The sequence below is a fragment of the Neolamprologus brichardi genome, chromosome 10 (genome assembly GCF_056152115.1).
Source record: "Neolamprologus brichardi isolate AB-2024 chromosome 10, ASM5615211v1, whole genome shotgun sequence".
In the NCBI taxonomy this organism is placed as follows: domain Eukaryota; kingdom Metazoa; phylum Chordata; class Actinopteri; order Cichliformes; family Cichlidae; genus Neolamprologus; species Neolamprologus brichardi.
In genome coordinates, this window is record NC_142113.1 from 9,479,852 (window position 1) to 9,497,221 (window position 17,370).

The 17,370-nt window shown below is 40.7% G+C and overlaps 1 protein-coding gene across 7 annotated transcripts in view; it reads right to left on the reverse strand.

Moving 5' to 3' along the window:
• The window catches only part of msi2b (musashi RNA-binding protein 2b), a 257,841-nt gene that overhangs the window by 6,231 nt on the left and 234,240 nt on the right, over window positions 1–17,370 (reverse strand). For 4 of the 7 annotated variants that reach the window (XM_035911472.2, XM_006799515.3, XM_035911471.2 and 1 more), the window contains 3 exons: window positions 8,517–8,696; window positions 4,281–4,435; window positions 994–1,064 (listed from right to left, as the gene is read on the reverse strand). In XM_035911472.2, coding sequence (XP_035767365.1) covers window positions 1,023–1,064; window positions 4,281–4,435; window positions 8,517–8,696 — 377 coding nt within the window. In that variant the 3' untranslated portion in view covers window positions 994–1,022. The remainder of the gene's footprint in view (window positions 1–993; window positions 1,065–4,280; window positions 4,436–8,516; window positions 8,697–17,370) is intronic. The other 3 variants (XM_006799518.3, XM_006799517.3, XM_006799516.3) reach the window with 1 other exon arrangement.

Genomic DNA, 17,370 nt, shown 5'->3' on the forward strand with positions numbered 1-17,370 from the left:
CAACCTCAAAAGTAGAAACTGGGGAAAAAAAATTAATTCTGATGGTAGAGCCAGAATGTGGTGGAAACTACATGAAAGCATTGCTCTATCCTGCCTTGTATCAACATTTCAGGCTACAGGTTGTGGTGTGACGGTGATAATTTTTGCCAACTTTGGGCCTATTGGTACCGACTGAGCACTGTTTAAATGCTACAGCCTAGCCTACTGTTACTGATCTGACCTGATCTTTGACCACAACATACCCATGTTCGTTATCCTCGTTGACGTACCTAATAAAGTGGCAGGTGTGGTATATCGTGCTGTGGACGTTTAAAAACGTATACAAAAATACATTTTATGCACATCAAACATCTACAAGTATCTGTAGGGCAGACAAGGTTTTATATATGACATTGTGGCTGTACATATGAGGGACAGTGTTAGCAAAAAGAAGGTCATGTAGTAATAAGCAATTCCCTTCCTCAAAGATTCTTCCTACACCTCGGCTGCTTGTTAGTGAAAGATTTTGCAGTTTCGATTTAAAAAGTTGTGAAAGAATTGTAATGAGAGTCCTGTCCTTGGACAGCCAGAGCTTAGGTCAAAAACACTTTAAACTGTGACATCCCCTCTGGTTGAATAGCAAGACATATGATTTTTCTACAAAGACATGTGACTATTTTAGGATGGAAACATTTCAAAATGTCGAAAAGAAGGAGGAAAGAAAAACTGAAGAACCGGTAGTATGTGTGCGGGTAACCGATATATGAAGCTTTCCTTCATAAACAATCACAAAATGATTAAAATTCTCGTAATGTCTGCTAATCTTCTGTCCTTTTTATCAGTTGTATTTATTCGTTTTTGGAAAAAGACCTCAAACAAACCACCTCGCCACACTCACACATTACTACCAGCTCTGTGTTTCCCCAAAGAGATGTGAAGGAACAACGATTAATGCGATGAACACATAGTACAGATAGATACTGATAGAAATGCACAGTAAATAAAATGCAATACCTCTGATGAGATGGCAACCGGCCACCTGTTCAATGGTATCCATTTGTAAAAGCTGTCGCAATCAACGGGCCCTAAAAGTGTACAGTTAGTGCTTTTGTCAGTATGCATTTCAAAGAGAGAAAAGTGAGTATCATATCAACTTCTTTTTTTTTCACAGCTAGCATGAATGTGAATGTTGTGATCATGTTGAGTAGCAGAGCAGGAGAATACTGAAATATCAAACCAACTCTTTTCACACTCTTGCAAAAAGAATATTTGCAACATTACAACAGGAAGAAAAAGCCACGTAACGCTAAAAGATATTAAAAACAGTTAGATATGCTCTGTACAGTAAATGATTCATACTGCATTTAATAATGCAAGCTCTTATAACAATGCAGCACTCAGATTACAGGATCTAAATACAAAATATGTAATAATACACACAATCCCCATTCATGCTAACATACACAAGTGATTTCATCTGAAAGAATGCCGAGAATAGGATCATAAACAGCCTTCAGTAAGATCAGTGTGCTTCTGACTATTGAATGGCTTTTATTACTGAGGCTCACTTATCAGGACACTGTGAGCTTTCCTACTGACAGGTCTGTAAAAAATGATTGGATTCAAACACAACAGTGAAAAGGAGAGAAGCACTTTCAGCAGCGCTTGCTTGTCTTTATCACCTCAATCAGCTAATTGCGCTCTAATTGTCTTGCATAAAAAAACAGTTAAGTTCATTAAAGCTTCTTCGCAGTAGCTGTTTTCGTACTGGCTAAAGGGATTAATAAAATCAGTGGAGCGTGAGACAGAAGGACAAATCGGTGAATCTGAAGTCATCCGTGAGCTCCTGAGATATGACGATCTTATATGCGCTCGGTTCAACGGCGTCCTCGGTAAAGTAAATTATGAAGCGAATTTTAGTTCTGAATCATTTCCTATTTTAATGTTCTGAATAGAGAGATCATCTTGGCTGGAGCAGGAAGTCAGAGGCCTGCTGCATCACCTCTCCTTTATTGATTCGCTGTGATTCTGAAGTGGTGATTTAGTCTAGTAGCATTATGGGCAAAAACTGACTCTCTGTAAGGGAATCAGAAGGCCCGGCTTGAATAATGTTGGTAAAATACACCGCGTATTCTTCACCCACCTCTTTCATAAATCAGCTGCACTTTGCTGCTTCAATATTAATCTCATCTCTTCAGAATTTTTTGGTTTTTTTGGGGTGGGGGGGTTGAAAGACTTGTTCTATTCTCTAACTCAGTAATAAACTATGGCTACAAACTGTTGCAACAAATGGAAAATAATTGTAACAAATGGCCTCATTTCCATCTGTGAACTATCTGCCGGTAAATCTGCCTTGAAAATGAGCCAGCGTGGTGTTTCATAGCAAATATTTTGCTTCCTACACTGAGACCAGATTAAAGCAGATAGCCAGTGGACCTAAAACAATTAATAATAGGGGCTTTGCTCAGGGAGGAAAAAGGCTTTAAAATGTTGGGGTTTTTTTTTCTCTTAAGCTCTGCTTTGCATGGATATCATAAATCAATTACGCACGGCTGCAAACATCTAAACGACCTCTTTTACCTGTTTTGTACATTTGTGACACTATCCAATAGCAACAAGGCATTACAGCCGTATATTGCAAGCGTCACATTCACGACATCTTCGCTAAACCGCCGCACTTAGTTCAACTGATTCAAGCGCACAACGTGATAAATCTCAGATCTGGTACTTCTCAGAAAATGTGTGATTTCAGAATGCAGCATAAGCCACAGTTTGCCACAAAGGCTTAGATTTAAAAAAAAGAAAAAAGCACCACAAAATACCACAACCAGAGGATCACCTAAATAAATAAATAGATAAATATCTGTTTACTGTAGCATGAAATTCAAGTTAATGATGTGGACTATAAAGTTTGGAACGAGCGTCTTCACCCTGTAGTCTTTTCGGCACTCGCTCGCTGTACTAATGGGCTTGTCGTTATTCCGTCTCAGTTAGGCCATGCATTAATGAGCTTGTTCCAGAAAGCAGGTGTTATTTTTATAGTTTACACTGTGTCACTCAGTTCAGTCATGTAAAGCAGCACAAACATGCTCCGATGTGAACTGAAATCCTGCTGCACAGAAAATTCACACGGTAAAAAAATTTAATTACTCGGCGAGGTCGAAGGTAGACTAACGTACGAGTAAACAAAGTGCTGATTGGGTCTTCTTTCGTGGCGTTTGAGCCTTTTCCTTTATTGACAGTAAATAAGCTAAGTACATCAGATTTTACTTTGGCTCATTCAGTCTTTGGCTGCTCTCAGAAAACTGTCTTAGGAATGCTAAAAAACAGAGAGGGAGTAGTTTATGATGGGAACTGACTGCTAAGTCTCATTTACTTTGAATGTAGAAATAATCCTTGTTAAGCCATTACACATGTCTTTAGTAAACTAGCTCTTGCTAGGTTTCCACCCTGCATAGACTCAAACTGCTGCAATGTTGGGAAAACACGGGAAAAAAGAGGAATGAATCTGAATGGCTAAACCTTCTTCTTAGAGTTCCTTTTAGAAGTAAAGATGTTCCTACTGGCTTTAAGATGATCTCTCCAACACTTATGATAATAGATCGGTTCACAGAGAACACGGAGCTTGAGAGCAGAATTTTAATGTCTTTTTCTTCACCTTCAAAGGAAGGTGGGATTATTAGCACTCTGATGGGGAAATCCCTCACAATATTCTCTTTATTACCATCACCTCTTCTGGCCTTTGTAGTCCTAACACTTACGCACTGACTTGGCGACCAGCTGCTAACCGATCAGAGAGAAAAGAAAGTGCAACAGCATGTGGCCGAGCAAGCCTAACTGGACAAGGGCACTGGGAGACACAAAAACCTGTGTGGGAGCGTCGTCCTAGCGATGGAGTGAACTCCAGCTCTGGGACAGATGGGGTTCTAAAAATAAAAGAAATTTGTTCTGGGCAGGTGATGCAGGATCTGAAGTGAGGTGATTTGTGCAACAGCTAGAGGGGAAAAACATTTGCTTTTGACACAGATAACTTACAGAGCTGCGATGGGGTTTAACACTGATGTACTACATTATTATGGGAGCCCTGAACCTGACAGCAAAAATGCTTCCCTGGATATTTTCTAAGAGGCTGGCAGTGATTACTTTTAGTCAATTCAGTAAAAGAATAAATGCTACTTTTTATGCAAACACTGAGCTGCTTTACGGAATGTTGCAATTGAAGCCCATTTGCATTTTTTTTTAACGTCTAATTTTAGTGCAGAAGAAGAAGCAGGAGGTGCAGTCAGAATTTTAGTACTTACTGTGATGCTGGGGCCAAAGCCAGAGCCAGGCTGAGGGCTAGCAGCACTGATGTAGTTGCCCACAGCTGAATCCTGGCTGCTAGGTCCATATAGGTCAGCCACAGGCCCTGGACTATTAGCGCCGGGGAAACCTCCGGGCCTTGACGGGTTGGCACCTGCATACAAACACAGCGAGGAGCGGAGCAGCTCAGAAACCCCCAACAAAGATCAGTATATCCTTACTCTTGTGACTCAATGGGCAAATTGAAATCAAAAGAACGCATTACTGGATTCATACGTTTGTCTTGAAGGGCTTGCTCATATTACAGGTTACTGTATTTGATACTGCGCGTTCAATTTAATTTGTAATCGACTGAAAAATGGTGCAGGATTTTGGCTTAATTTCATACCAAACAAGCAAAATTAGGGGTGAATCCAGTATGAGTATATCTAAATATAATCTACATGCTGCGTGTATTATGCACGGGAATAACATTCACTTTGTATAGTCATGCACAACACAAAACAGGCACGTTGCTAAAAATACTTCCATCATGCTAATAAACTAGTAAGGTTGCAGTGTAAATGTTGACATGCATAATGTGAAGGAGTACTTGTACAGCGACATCGGCTGTAGCATAAGTAGAGGAACAAAGGATTATGAGGATCTGAAATTTTTGGTGAGCATTCTGAGGCCCAGAATTTGAAATACTACCTTCTATTTTCTTATATGATTCATTAGGTATACCCCCCCACCCCAAAAAACAAAAACAAAAAACAAAATCATATAATATTTAGCACTTTTCAACTTTTTAGTCTGCAAGAGTAACTTCCAGCATAAAATAAAATGGGTATGTCAGGCAAGAGAAGGAGGGAAACGGAGGAAATATAAAAGCCTGACCCGAGTTCGTCGGCAGGTCCAAACTTGTAGGGTGGGGGATAAAAAAGAAATACTGTACATGACTTACCACCTTTTGCCCTGTGAGTAAGAGCAACTCAGTATAATAAAATGCCTTTTGAAAATCCATATGCCTGCTAAAGGCCAATAACACTAGCAATACAAGGAAAAACAGCCGGGGAGAAAGAAAAATGCAGTGATCTCTTAACAGCAATCTCCTTTGCTGTCAGCTTCGCATAACCCTCCATCTCACCCTTATTCACAGACAAACTGTGAAAAAAAAAAACTGTGCAACTGCATTAAAAAGAAAAATCCTCTGACCACAGAAAATGCTCCATCTTGTGTATATATATTAGCTCATGAACCCTGTGATGCCTGAGAGGAGGTCTTTGTAGAGCATGGAAAAAGACACAGTGTGACTGCTGTGGCTCCAACGCGCTGATGGAGACACGCACACACACACACATGGTAAACTAACTATCATTGTCACCTTGTTTAACGTATCACCGCTCCATCTATCAAAGCCGCAACAGACAGGTTAGGTTCACTGGAAGCACCTCAAAGCATGCTTCAGATATTTATGTGTGGCACTCTAGGAAAATGAAGCCATCTCACTAAACATATATCTAGTGGAGTTGACACTGCTGTAACTGTAAGGACTTTAAACGGAGAGTTGCTAGTGCGCTTATCTTGCCCACACAGCCCCCAGTAGGCTGGCTTATTATATAATTAAGGATTTTTTTTTCCAGTTGAAATGGCAATCCTCATTTCCTATAACTGGTGATTTTTATTGGAGTGCAGCTCACCCCTCTGTCAGTGAAAGTAATTTTTTGATGTAGAGGCTGCAGTGGTTTGTGCATTTAGCCAAAAGAACGCCAGACTCCACTGTAACACATTTTTCTGTTATTATCTGGAATATACATCCTTTTTTCATAAAGACAAAAAAAAAGATTGGAGAGAAAAATGATCGAACTTGTGTTTGTAACAGATACGATCAGTTATTTAAAGAATTCATATCTTTAAATCTAATTTTCTGCCCTTTGAAGGGAGGAAGCTTTTAATCGGTTCTGTTCGTTTGTCTGTCTGCTTGTTAGCAATCTTAAAGTTTTCAAGATATCATTTTCAAATGTTGTGGGACGGTAGATACCAATAACAATTAAAATAACAATTTTAATGAAAATTGGTTTAAGGTTAAGGTCACACTAAATGTAAAAAATTTTTTTAAACCCTTTATATTACCCACAATTTTTTTTATGGATTGTCTTCAAATTTTAGAACAGTATACTAGGCCTCGGAGGACATGAGTACCTAGGTTGGCTAAGCATTTGACCTTGACCTTCATTGTTAGCACCAAGGTCAAAGTTGACCTTGAAATAAAATTTTAAGAAACCATATTGAAAAATATATCTCATGAAAAAGCATGGAGAGAGATTTTTATTATTTTTTTATTATCATTTTTTTTTTACGTCCTATGACGATGGTAGCACTTGCACTTGGTGGGAGTTGCCATCTCCGGATGTTTTTGTAAACTTGTCAATTACATTTTTGTCAAACATTCTGATTTAATTTTATCTCCTTCAAAACACCCACAACTAAATGTCTCTGAATTTCACATAGGCTCAAGGTTGGCTGCAGATTCCAAGTCTATTCCACAAACAACGCCCACGTGCTATGACGGAATTAAGCTACGCTGACTCACTCAGGATTTGAACGTGCCCTCTCAGGTGAGACAAGCTTCAGCTTCAACAACTCATAGAATATTTCAGGGGCCATGCGTGCAGCAGACACATATTCATTAGGTGCTGCTAAAGAGCTGAGGCAACATGACTTTTGACCAAAACACCTCTTTACTCTTTACTTAACTGCTCCAAATCGCCTATCAAATACTATAAATCAGCACGTCACTTAGCCTCACAATCGACAGACAAGGGCGATTGATGTGTACTTGCAGTGATGGGAAGAAATCAGCTCTTTCCCCCTGCTATATAGATGTTTATCCCATCAAACTGTCTGTGTTGCTTAGCAAATCTATAAGAAGAAAAGTGTTTTCTCAAACAGTTAGTGCTGATGTTGCTGCCTCATGTGCACAAGTATTATCACAAAAGCCACCAACAATTCCTTTACAACTCCACAAAGTTACATCTCTGTAATTTGTTGTCTTTAAAAGGCTCGTCTTGTGCATTTTTTTGTCTGCTAGCTGTACTAAAGGTTACACAGACAGCCTGTAGTAAATGCCAACATCTGCCGGGGGCAGCTGGCCAACACTTTAACCATTAGGGGGAAAAATCTTGCCCGCACTCATGCCCTCAGCCCAAAAAGACTGACAGGACAAATCGCTTTGCTTTCTATATGTATATTTGTCTTTTTTTTTTTTTTAAACAGTTATACTGTTGGGTGGAAAGACAGCCAGAGTGGTGGTTGATTGGATGATTCTACACTGGGTTCCCATGATCTCATGACGGTATTCCACTAAGCAGGAATTTAATGAAAGAAACACTGTTGGGACATCAAGTCTGTAAAAACACAGTCAGAAGACCGCCATCACCACGACACGCCTTTGACATAAACACTTTTATTTTAAAAGTCAGCATATATTAAAAATTCCTGTCTGCTCTCAAACAAAAAATATCAGGTTGAAATTATATTTAATTTATCTGCATAAAGCTCGCAGTTTCTGAAATCACAACATGAACTCCATTTGACTTAGTCTCATCCCTTGCTTTTTAACAGCTATGATTACATAAGAGAGAAGATCAGAAAAAAAGCACAGAAGAAGAAAATGTGCTTGTGTTGCGGAATAATGGCTGTATTATGCAAAAAAGTTGTCTATTAAGTGTTCAACACTGTACAGCATTTCTACCAATTTCACACACTAATAATACGGCAATCACTCTTACACTAAGAATTCCTAAAGGGCTCGACTGAAAAAAAATGGCACTCACTCCCACACTTGCTCTCTCCTTTGCTGTTCCAAATTAACATAAACCTGAGCTCTGTCAGAGTGGCCAGTGTACTCTCAGACATCATCAGTAGTTATTTGGTTCACATGCAAATGAAGGATTACATTCTGTATATGTCGACCCCCTTATGTGCAAGCAGGGGCTGGAACATAACTTCACAAAGGAACAAAAGATCTACATTAAAAACTGGAGAAAAAAAAGGAGGAAGAACATGCAATACTACTTTGTCAGCAAGACATTTTTTAATCATCATTTTTCAAAGGGATTTTTTTTCCTCAACAAAAGTAAGAGAAAATATGTATATGTGTATAAAAAAGATTAGATCATCTGCATGGAAAAATGTCATGAATCAAACTGAAAAGTCCAAAATGTGGATGAGATAGATGCTCAGATACAAACCTGGGTTCTTAAATTGATCCGGGCTGTGTAGGTGCTGTAGGGGGGAGTTGCAGGCGGAGGTGGCATGCTCACTGTGCAGCATCTGAGCCGCTTGGGGCCCCAGGGAGCCATAGTCAGCAAAGGAGCAGGGCCCCCCCCTCTGGTCACTGGGCGCAGAGTAAAACCCATAATCGGGGAGGCCTGGGAGATACAGTATAGGGTGGGGAGGGGGAGGGGAGGGGACTCCATCATTGTGGAAATCAACTTGTTCATTGTCATAGTCAAAGTGTCCAGATTGATAAGCATAGCTCGATGGTGTTTTACACCATTTTAAGGTCACATCCTTATATTTTGTCTGCTTTAGTTGGCCCTCCCTGCCCTCCCTCCCCAGCAGCTCCTGCCATGTGGCCAGACCCCCTGGCATATGGTCCGTGTTTGCTATGTTCAGCTATATTGTATATACACTAACTCGAAAATAATGGACGTATAAAATAATTCCATGAAAGGACATAATTAAAAACTGCTCATTAACTTAATTGAAATGGACCAAAAGCAATAAATACAAAATACACAGTAAGGCCACAGCTTTGCATAATTGACCTGTCCCGGTGTTTGTTTGCAAGCATTAATGAGTGAGCTAAAAAAAAAATATATATATCTAAGAATCAGGTCAAAGCAGGTCAATACATTTCTCATTTCAAACCGACAGTTCTTACTTGACGTACCTGAAGGAAGCTTTTGTCATTTAAATGAAAAGAAACACAGAAGCGCACTGATCGATAATTAATTTAAACCCCTCGTTTTTTTTGGACCAATAAAAACTGATAAGCTTTTTATGTGAATGAGATACAGACACGTTCATGTTTATTGATGATAAGAATTCTCAAGTGTACTAAGTACTCTGAGCACGTCTCAGATTGGCCTCTTCGAATTCTTTCTTTGACACAGATGGTGGATTATCAACAGTTTAGAAAATGTCATTCAGCAATAAGTCGTGCTGACATTTATTGCTTGTTCTCTTAATCTGTGGCAAGCTGCTCATATAAAGAGTGCAATTAAAAGAAACTGCTCCTTCTCACACCTCTTTGATAAGAGAGTTAATCTACTCAGGAGGGACTGAGATTGGTGACACCGGCTTTTCCATGCTGGGTTTCCCCTGCTGTGTGTTTGTTTTTTTATTTGGGTCCTGGAGCGAATAGCCATTCAAAGCCACTTCACCTCTACCCATTCAGAGTGAGACAGTCCACTTCTGCCAAATGGAAAGTAAGCACCAGCCATGTTTCTCCCCGCCAATGCTTTTTAGCACTCTGATCTCACCACTTGTGGGCTGTCTGCCCACTCATCAAATTATAGGCTCCAAATAGGGCAGGCTTCCCACGTACGTCACATAATGCCTGACACATTGAACAAAGCTCAAGAAGCAATCATTCCATTTACTTCACTTAGAAAAATGTCACTGAAAATTGATTGGCCTTGCTAATGAGGAAAAGCTGGATCAATGGAATAATTATAATGGGGAAAAACATTGACAATAGCACAAACCACGTTATTAGGGATTCATAAGGAATCCATTCCAAATATATCACCAGTTTAAAATGGTGCAAACTCGCCTTGTGAGTGTACAATAAAAAAACAAAGTCACTTTCATACGATATAAAACCGACAATAAAGGCAGCTGAAAATGAACCATATTGTAATCAGTGTGATCTTGTGAAGTAGCAGGATTAGGAAGGTGTAGATGACATGCACACTCTCGAGTAGATGTAGGTGATTTGCTGGATTTAGGTTGATAATTACTGTTATTATTGTTTAGACAAAACTGACATTAAACTACGGTATTAGGGCTACTGAAGCAAAAATAGTGTTAAAAGCAATCAGCTGAAGTGGGTGCATCTTTAAACCTGTGGCCAGGGTTGACATGAAAAATAACGAGAAGCCTTTAATTTGAGGTGAGGTTCCAACCCGGTGAGACCCTTTGTGTTTTTCTAAACAACTTTCTGCTTACCCAGAAAACTAAAGTTTTATGTGAACAGAAGACTTTTTTTGCCCACTGGGAAGAAAAATTGTTCAAACGTGACAACTGCAACCACCAGTTGCAGCCAGAGGTCTTAAAATGATGTTGGATGATACTAAAAGAAGCTCACAACAACAATAAATGGAAAACTGCAACACAACAGGCCAAAAAACATACAACAATCAACGGGGTTGAGGATCAGATGCAGATCCATACAGTTTATCACTCATTAAAAAAGAAGAAGAAAAAAACCAAACACATGCCAAGGACAATAAACACCAATCTAGCAATTTAGCCTTTAAAAGTATCAATTACCACAAACTGGGCAGGGCTCGGTTAGAGAAAAATAAGGGAATAAGGCACTGCAAATAGTGGCAAATAAAATCTGAAACATTTAGAGCTCGCTGTTGGTGAGGGAGGCTCAGGTAGGAAACTGGCTTTGTTTGGCACAGGAGCACAACAGAGACACAAACATGCAGGCCCACACTCGCAAAGCCATATATTTTCATCAGTGGCTATCTGATCTGTTATGCAGGACGAGAATGGGCAGAGTGTGCCCACAGCTGCATGAGTATCACCGATCATATCGCTGTGCCTCAGACCGTCCCACTATTAATATTCACACAATCTATCCAGAACAATGGGCCTTTCTTGGACTCCTTTTTTCCACTGGCCACTAATTGGATGTAATTACTCATCTACAAAACAAATGAGCGTGTTGAGGTTGCCTTGGAGACTATATCAGGGGACCCAGCAGTGCGAATCGTTCGCAGGGCTTCATTTATACTGATAATTATCTCCCCTGCCCCCACCCTCCTTCCCTTCTGCCCTCAGTGACCAAAACCGGCTGTGAGGCGATAGAGAGGGGAGTGTCTTGCAGTCATCTGTTACTGACATCATTGGGGTGGCTCTCTTTAAGTGGATAAATGCCCTGTTCTCAGTCCCACTTTGCCAGGTGACTGCCTTTAAGGAGGAATCACAAACCTTGAAAGTAGTCTTCTTTTTTTTCCCACAAGTTGGAAAATAAAAGAACCCCATAATCAGACTGATGATAAAATATGGCCTCGTGGGTCTTCAGGATGTGAAAAGGTTTACCAGGAGTCTTTGTCGAGTTTGGGATCATTCTCATTTTAAAACCAGAGGAAAACACTTTGTCCACATCTTCTAATGTGCAAGGGTTCGCTACAAGGCCTGTTTGGAATTCTGATCGTCACCAAAATATTGACTCTTCATGTGCAAGAAGCTTTGAATATACATGAACATATCTGTTATTTACGCAGTCAACAAATACCAGGCATCGGGGAATATAAAAATCTATCACCAAGTTCTGCAAATAGAAATTTTCATGCAGCCACTCCTCCCTTTCCCTTGCGGCGCCAGCAAGATTCCTCGGTGGCCATCAAACCACATCACTCTGCAGAAGATGTCAATAAACCTGACATGCTGCTTCTCAAATTAGCTTTGAATTTTAGAGCTACCATAATTAGCTTTTCCATTTTCACCAATGTCATTTAAAAATAGCGTGAAAGAAACTAACAGCTCTTTTGCTGTCTAGCCTTGCTTTCACTTTCCATTTGAAATAATCTTTTCTGAATGAATGGCTGAGTAATTAACAGCACTAGACACCCTTTTCAGAGAGCACAGACATTTCATAAATAATACATATTTAATGTCTTGTCATTTTGTGTTCAGAGAAGCTTGGCTAATGAATTTTAACAGATGATTTCTTCTTGCATTTACTCACCCAAACTGAGGCCTCTGTTTTCTTTACTTTTCATTTTATGCCTGCTCTTGCCTTTTCTTGCCACTCGTTCCCGTAACGGGCAAACTCAACAGAGATATGGATTTACCTTGGGGAACGACTTGTGGAAAGTGCCAAGCGCCAAGAGAAAGTGTGAGCGCAGAATCACGGGCAAAACAACGTGCAACAGAGAAAGAAATCTGCTCGCAATAATTTGCAGCAGCAAAGCCCAGACAGGCCATGCTAAATGATTTTAATGCAGATTTTAACCTGTGAGGGATCGGGTCTGGTTGGGACTGAGAAAGGGCGCTCAGTTATCGACAGTCGGCGCAGATTATCCCATCGTGAGCAGCCCCAGAGCTGACAGCGCTGGCCTTTTGGCTAAACACATTTTTTTCAAACATGTCTGGTCAGGCTTAAGTGGTCTGAAGAAATCTAAGACTCTCTGTGAGTGAAATCTGAGCAAGATGCTGGCTACGTCTAATGGTCATTTAGACACAGAGGGAAGAATATATGAATAAATCAAAGAGGAACCGACTCTTAGAGCAATGCTTACTCAGAGATTGTACGTTAATGGGTTGCTAAATCTCACATCCATTTATTTCACGTGTTATTGTTAGGGTGGAAAAGACTGCAGATGCTACTTTTGTCTGCTCCCTCGTTCACAAAGGGCCATCACAGCAGGGTCGCATGTCTGAGTTTGCAGTTTTACTCCGGATGCCCTTACCAACACAACTCTAAGGGGATTTTTGTCTCTGACCGGAAGTAAACCAGCAGCCTTTTATTTGCACATGAGCATGTAAACCACTACAGCATGTAGCCACACAGTGTGGAGAAAACTATGCAATGTGCTTCTTTTTGCAAAGTAAGCATTCTGCAGTGTTCTGCAATAACCACATAATGCACTATCATATCGAACACATACTATATTTCTAAGCTGAAGTCACAGAACTGACAGCAAAATACCTTCCTAGCATTAAGTTTTCTTTGAAGAGTGTGTTATGTATGCAGCCCCTGGAGGGCAGAGCGGTGATGTCCCCGAAGGCCTGTGCCTGTAACCTCAGAGCATCTGCTCCCCACAGCTGTGAACCACCGCTTTGTGGTGGAGGTGCAAAGGGACGCTTTGCCCTCCCCGATGTGTCAAATCTTTCCCTGGGCCTTAGACAAAAACCCGAGCAGGATGGGCTTGGCATGCCTGCTCATGTTATTTTGCAGCAAATACATGTAAAGTGCTTCTGGCCTCAGAGCTGAGCTCTGCAGATTAGCATCTGGGACAAATGGACCCATGCTCACTAAGAGCCAGACTGATTAAGCCTCGTGCACATAGCCAGTCCTACTCTCCTCTCAGGCACTGCAGAAGATCACAGAGCTTGTTGGGAGGAAATTGATAATAATCTTAACTTGGAAATGACTGTCACTTTTCCTTTCTTTTAATCGCTGGGAAATAAAAGAGGTGGAAGGAGAAGTGAGATGAGAAAATGTGAGATCAGAACAAAGAAGAGGAGCAGCTAACTGAGGGGAGGAATGGGTTTTAAATGATGTGACGACTATCCTAAATCCCAATAAAATTGGCAGGGCCACCTCTGCAATTTATACTGCAGCACAATTTATTCATAGGGCTGGCCACAGCCACTCTATTTCAGTTTCGAGCACCTGAGTCAAGTCAGACATACTGTACATAGCAAGTACCCAGACCTGTAAATGCAGTTAGATGTGCTTTGTGTACACTGCAGGTAGAGCCGAGATCTGAGACTGACATTTGAGCTTCTCAGAAAGCTCAGAGGGACTCAGGAAAACACTCAACCAGAGTACACTGGGACCTTTGAAGTTCCCTGGACTGTCAGAACCATCTGCATCAGTTGCATTTTCTCAGTTTTCATCTGACAGCGCACAGGAGATTTCACATAAGTCTACTTTAAAATGGAGAAAGAATACCGCAATGAGGAGGAAAGAAGACCTTAAAAAGAATGGCTAAATTACTAACTTTCTCCACGTGTTATATTTGTTAGATATCCATTTATAATATTCAGAGTGATGTTCTCAGCATGCATTTCAATGGCCAGGTTGTTGTTGACATGTATGTCTAATTTTTACCATTCAGTTCCCCAATAAACTACCTGTCGGTCTCAATAACTGTGGCAACAATGGCTCTTTTTCTCTATTTACTGGTTTGTTCTTCACATACACAGCAGAGGTTAAAGTGTACGTGTTTAAAATACAGGCAAATAAGTAATTTCCTCAATGCTAGCCTTAATATACAGATGCTCAGCCTTTCCAACTGCTACAATACGACTGCCTTTTAAAACCTCCACTGGCACCCAGTCATAGCTTGATACCAGCCTAAAAATCCAAGTATGGGCTGGCACCTTTCCACCTCCAGGCAATGGTAAACTCTGTCAAGTAGCCACATCTCTCTGATCTACTTCTCGCCTGAAGCTAGTTTCTCAAACGTCCCCAAAAACACACATCAAGACTCCCCCTCAAGCGTTGTTGCACTTGAGAGGTGCAAGATACTACCTGATGGGGATCAGAGTAACAAAAAAACCCACCTCTTCAAATGCACACCAAACACCAACCTTTTGCAAAAAAACCCATTTGGAATTACACCAACCACCGCTTTTGCTTTTTATTAGCCTGTCTGAGTAGTAACCGTTAACTCTGTGTTTTATTCCCCCCCCTCCTGACTGGCAGTTTTTATTGCCTGGAAACAGGCAAGAAAGGTAGTGCAGTAGTGTTAAAATATATAGTGCAAAAAAAATAAGATTAAGCAATAAAACACATGGTAATAGATCAAAGAAAAAGTGGCACAGGCCCACTTAGCTGTGTCTATGGTTTCCTGCAGGAATCAGGCCACTGCCATCCAAAATACACCTTGTCATCAGCAGTGGTCTGTCGCACAGAGAGAGGTCAGCATGCTGTCATTCTGTCTGCTGAGCACTGGGAGTCAGGCGAAAGTGCCCTCTGTCACTGATGGAAAATGTCTTCCTCATTTTCACAACACTCTCTTTGTGTATCGCTGCCAATCTCCAAACAAGCCTCGACCTACACAAAAAGCTTTCCTGTAGCATTCCACTTATATCTCGTGATTATCAAGTGTGCATTTTTACTTTTATTTAAAGCCTGTGGCATCCGGTTCAGGGGAAATATCATCGCCGATTCTTCTCTCCTTTTTGGGTCAAAGTCCACAAGCACATATATAATATGTGGTGCTCTATGGAAACTGTAGGTGGAGTCAAAGCACACGGAATCCACATGTACGTCTGCACTAAACATGGAGAATTTAGCAAAAATGAAAGCAAGAGCATTGCTATTCCTGGACTGACACCCCGGGCCGAGCGTGCTGCAAATTAAACGTTACGACGGGATGGAGATGCAGCAACGTTCCCAGACGACACACACAGAGAGGAAGGTCAAGTCTAAACAACCTGTGTCCTCTGTTTGGTTTGTGTCTGCGCAGAGAGGCGAGCACTCCATGTATTATTCCACGCTGCGTGTTAATGGCGTCATCTTGAGGACTTCTAATAAATCATTAATCAATCATTTGCGACTCAAAGCCACGAGATGGAGAGCTGCGCTCGTTGGATCGTCAAGAGGCATTTGTTAAGTTTTTCTCCCGAGAACAGAGCGGATACTAAATGGCAACAATAAAACAGAATACAGCTGTTTTAGATCTGCTGACATTTTATGAGCTCAGTCAAATTATGCTCATATTCCACATTTTGCTGCTGTTATTATTGTTGTTCCATTTTCTGCTTTTCAGACACATTCTGCCATTTTTCTGAAGAGTTCTCCTTAAACTGTCTCGTGGCTGTTTAAGTACTCTAAAACAGGCCCATGATGTCACTGTTTTTCACTCTGACACCCCTCCCCCTCCGCCCCTGTTCATAATCATTTACTTGTCTCCCTTCCATTTGCAGCTGTCAGAATTAAACTGTACATAATAGCTGCCATCACGTCTCTTGCTTCCTGGCTGCTGCTAACCCCAAATCAACATTCCTGCTTCTTAGTGATGTTCATTGCAATTGTTGGTTAAGTTCTTTGTTTTCAAAATACAAAATCAAATAGCTTGATGTGAGAGAAAGAGCATCTGATTGGCTTCCAGTGTTCCCTCTGTTGATTTGAATTAAGTTCAAATGAGAAGAAGAGCGTGAGCTTGCTTGTCTGCATTCGTGTGTGCGTGCGTGCAGGTAGTGTGCACCCGTACTGTAGCTGTCAGTGTGTTCATGTGCAATAGTGTGCATTTCACATCACAGCACATGTCATTAAACACCAATTGTCTCCTGACTTTATATCTGTAAGCCACTGCACAAACCAGGCAACATCTGAGTTACAATTAAAACACATTTGCTCCAACAAGCTTCAAATAGTATGTCTGATTAGGAAAGACAGTTTTTCCTCACTGCCTGGAGGCTGTGTGTTCAGTCAGGGGAGCTATTATTGACAGCTATTGAATGATCTACAGTTGTAAGGGTGGGGGAAAAACAGGATGTCTAAATGAAGCCGACAAGTTGATCAATGCTGTTTAAGACAGAAAGAAACTTGCATCCTGTTTTTTTGGTACAAATCTCTTGGCAGATATTCATCTGCTTGCGAATGGGGTGTGTGCTGTCAGAACGTTTTCCTCGAGTGCGTGTGTACTTAAAGTTGATCTCTACAAGCAGGCAGCTAAAGCACCGACTAATCTTTCCAATTTCCCTATTAAACGTCTGTATTTACAGATATAGAGCAACACAGGATAAGCTGACGTTCGTAAAGAACCGACACAACGGTGATCACAAAGCCACCCGAGGTTCACGGTGCTTTGATGATCAGGTTGTAAGAAAAGTGTCTGGGAGCAAAAATGACTGCCATTACTGTACTCCACTGCTTTATCCTCATTTATTTCTTTTAAGAGACAATCCACCATTAGACCAAACATTACGCAACTTAGTTTAACCTAAATGACAAATATCTGGACGAGGCAAAGGAAAATGTCCATTCAGGTAGTTTAATAAGACATAATAATAATAATAAGAGACAAACTGGAAATTCATTACCTAGCTTCATGGATTACAATATTCTCAATTTTTGAATCTGAAAATATTTATAGACATACTCTGAGAAGAAGATATTAAGGAAAT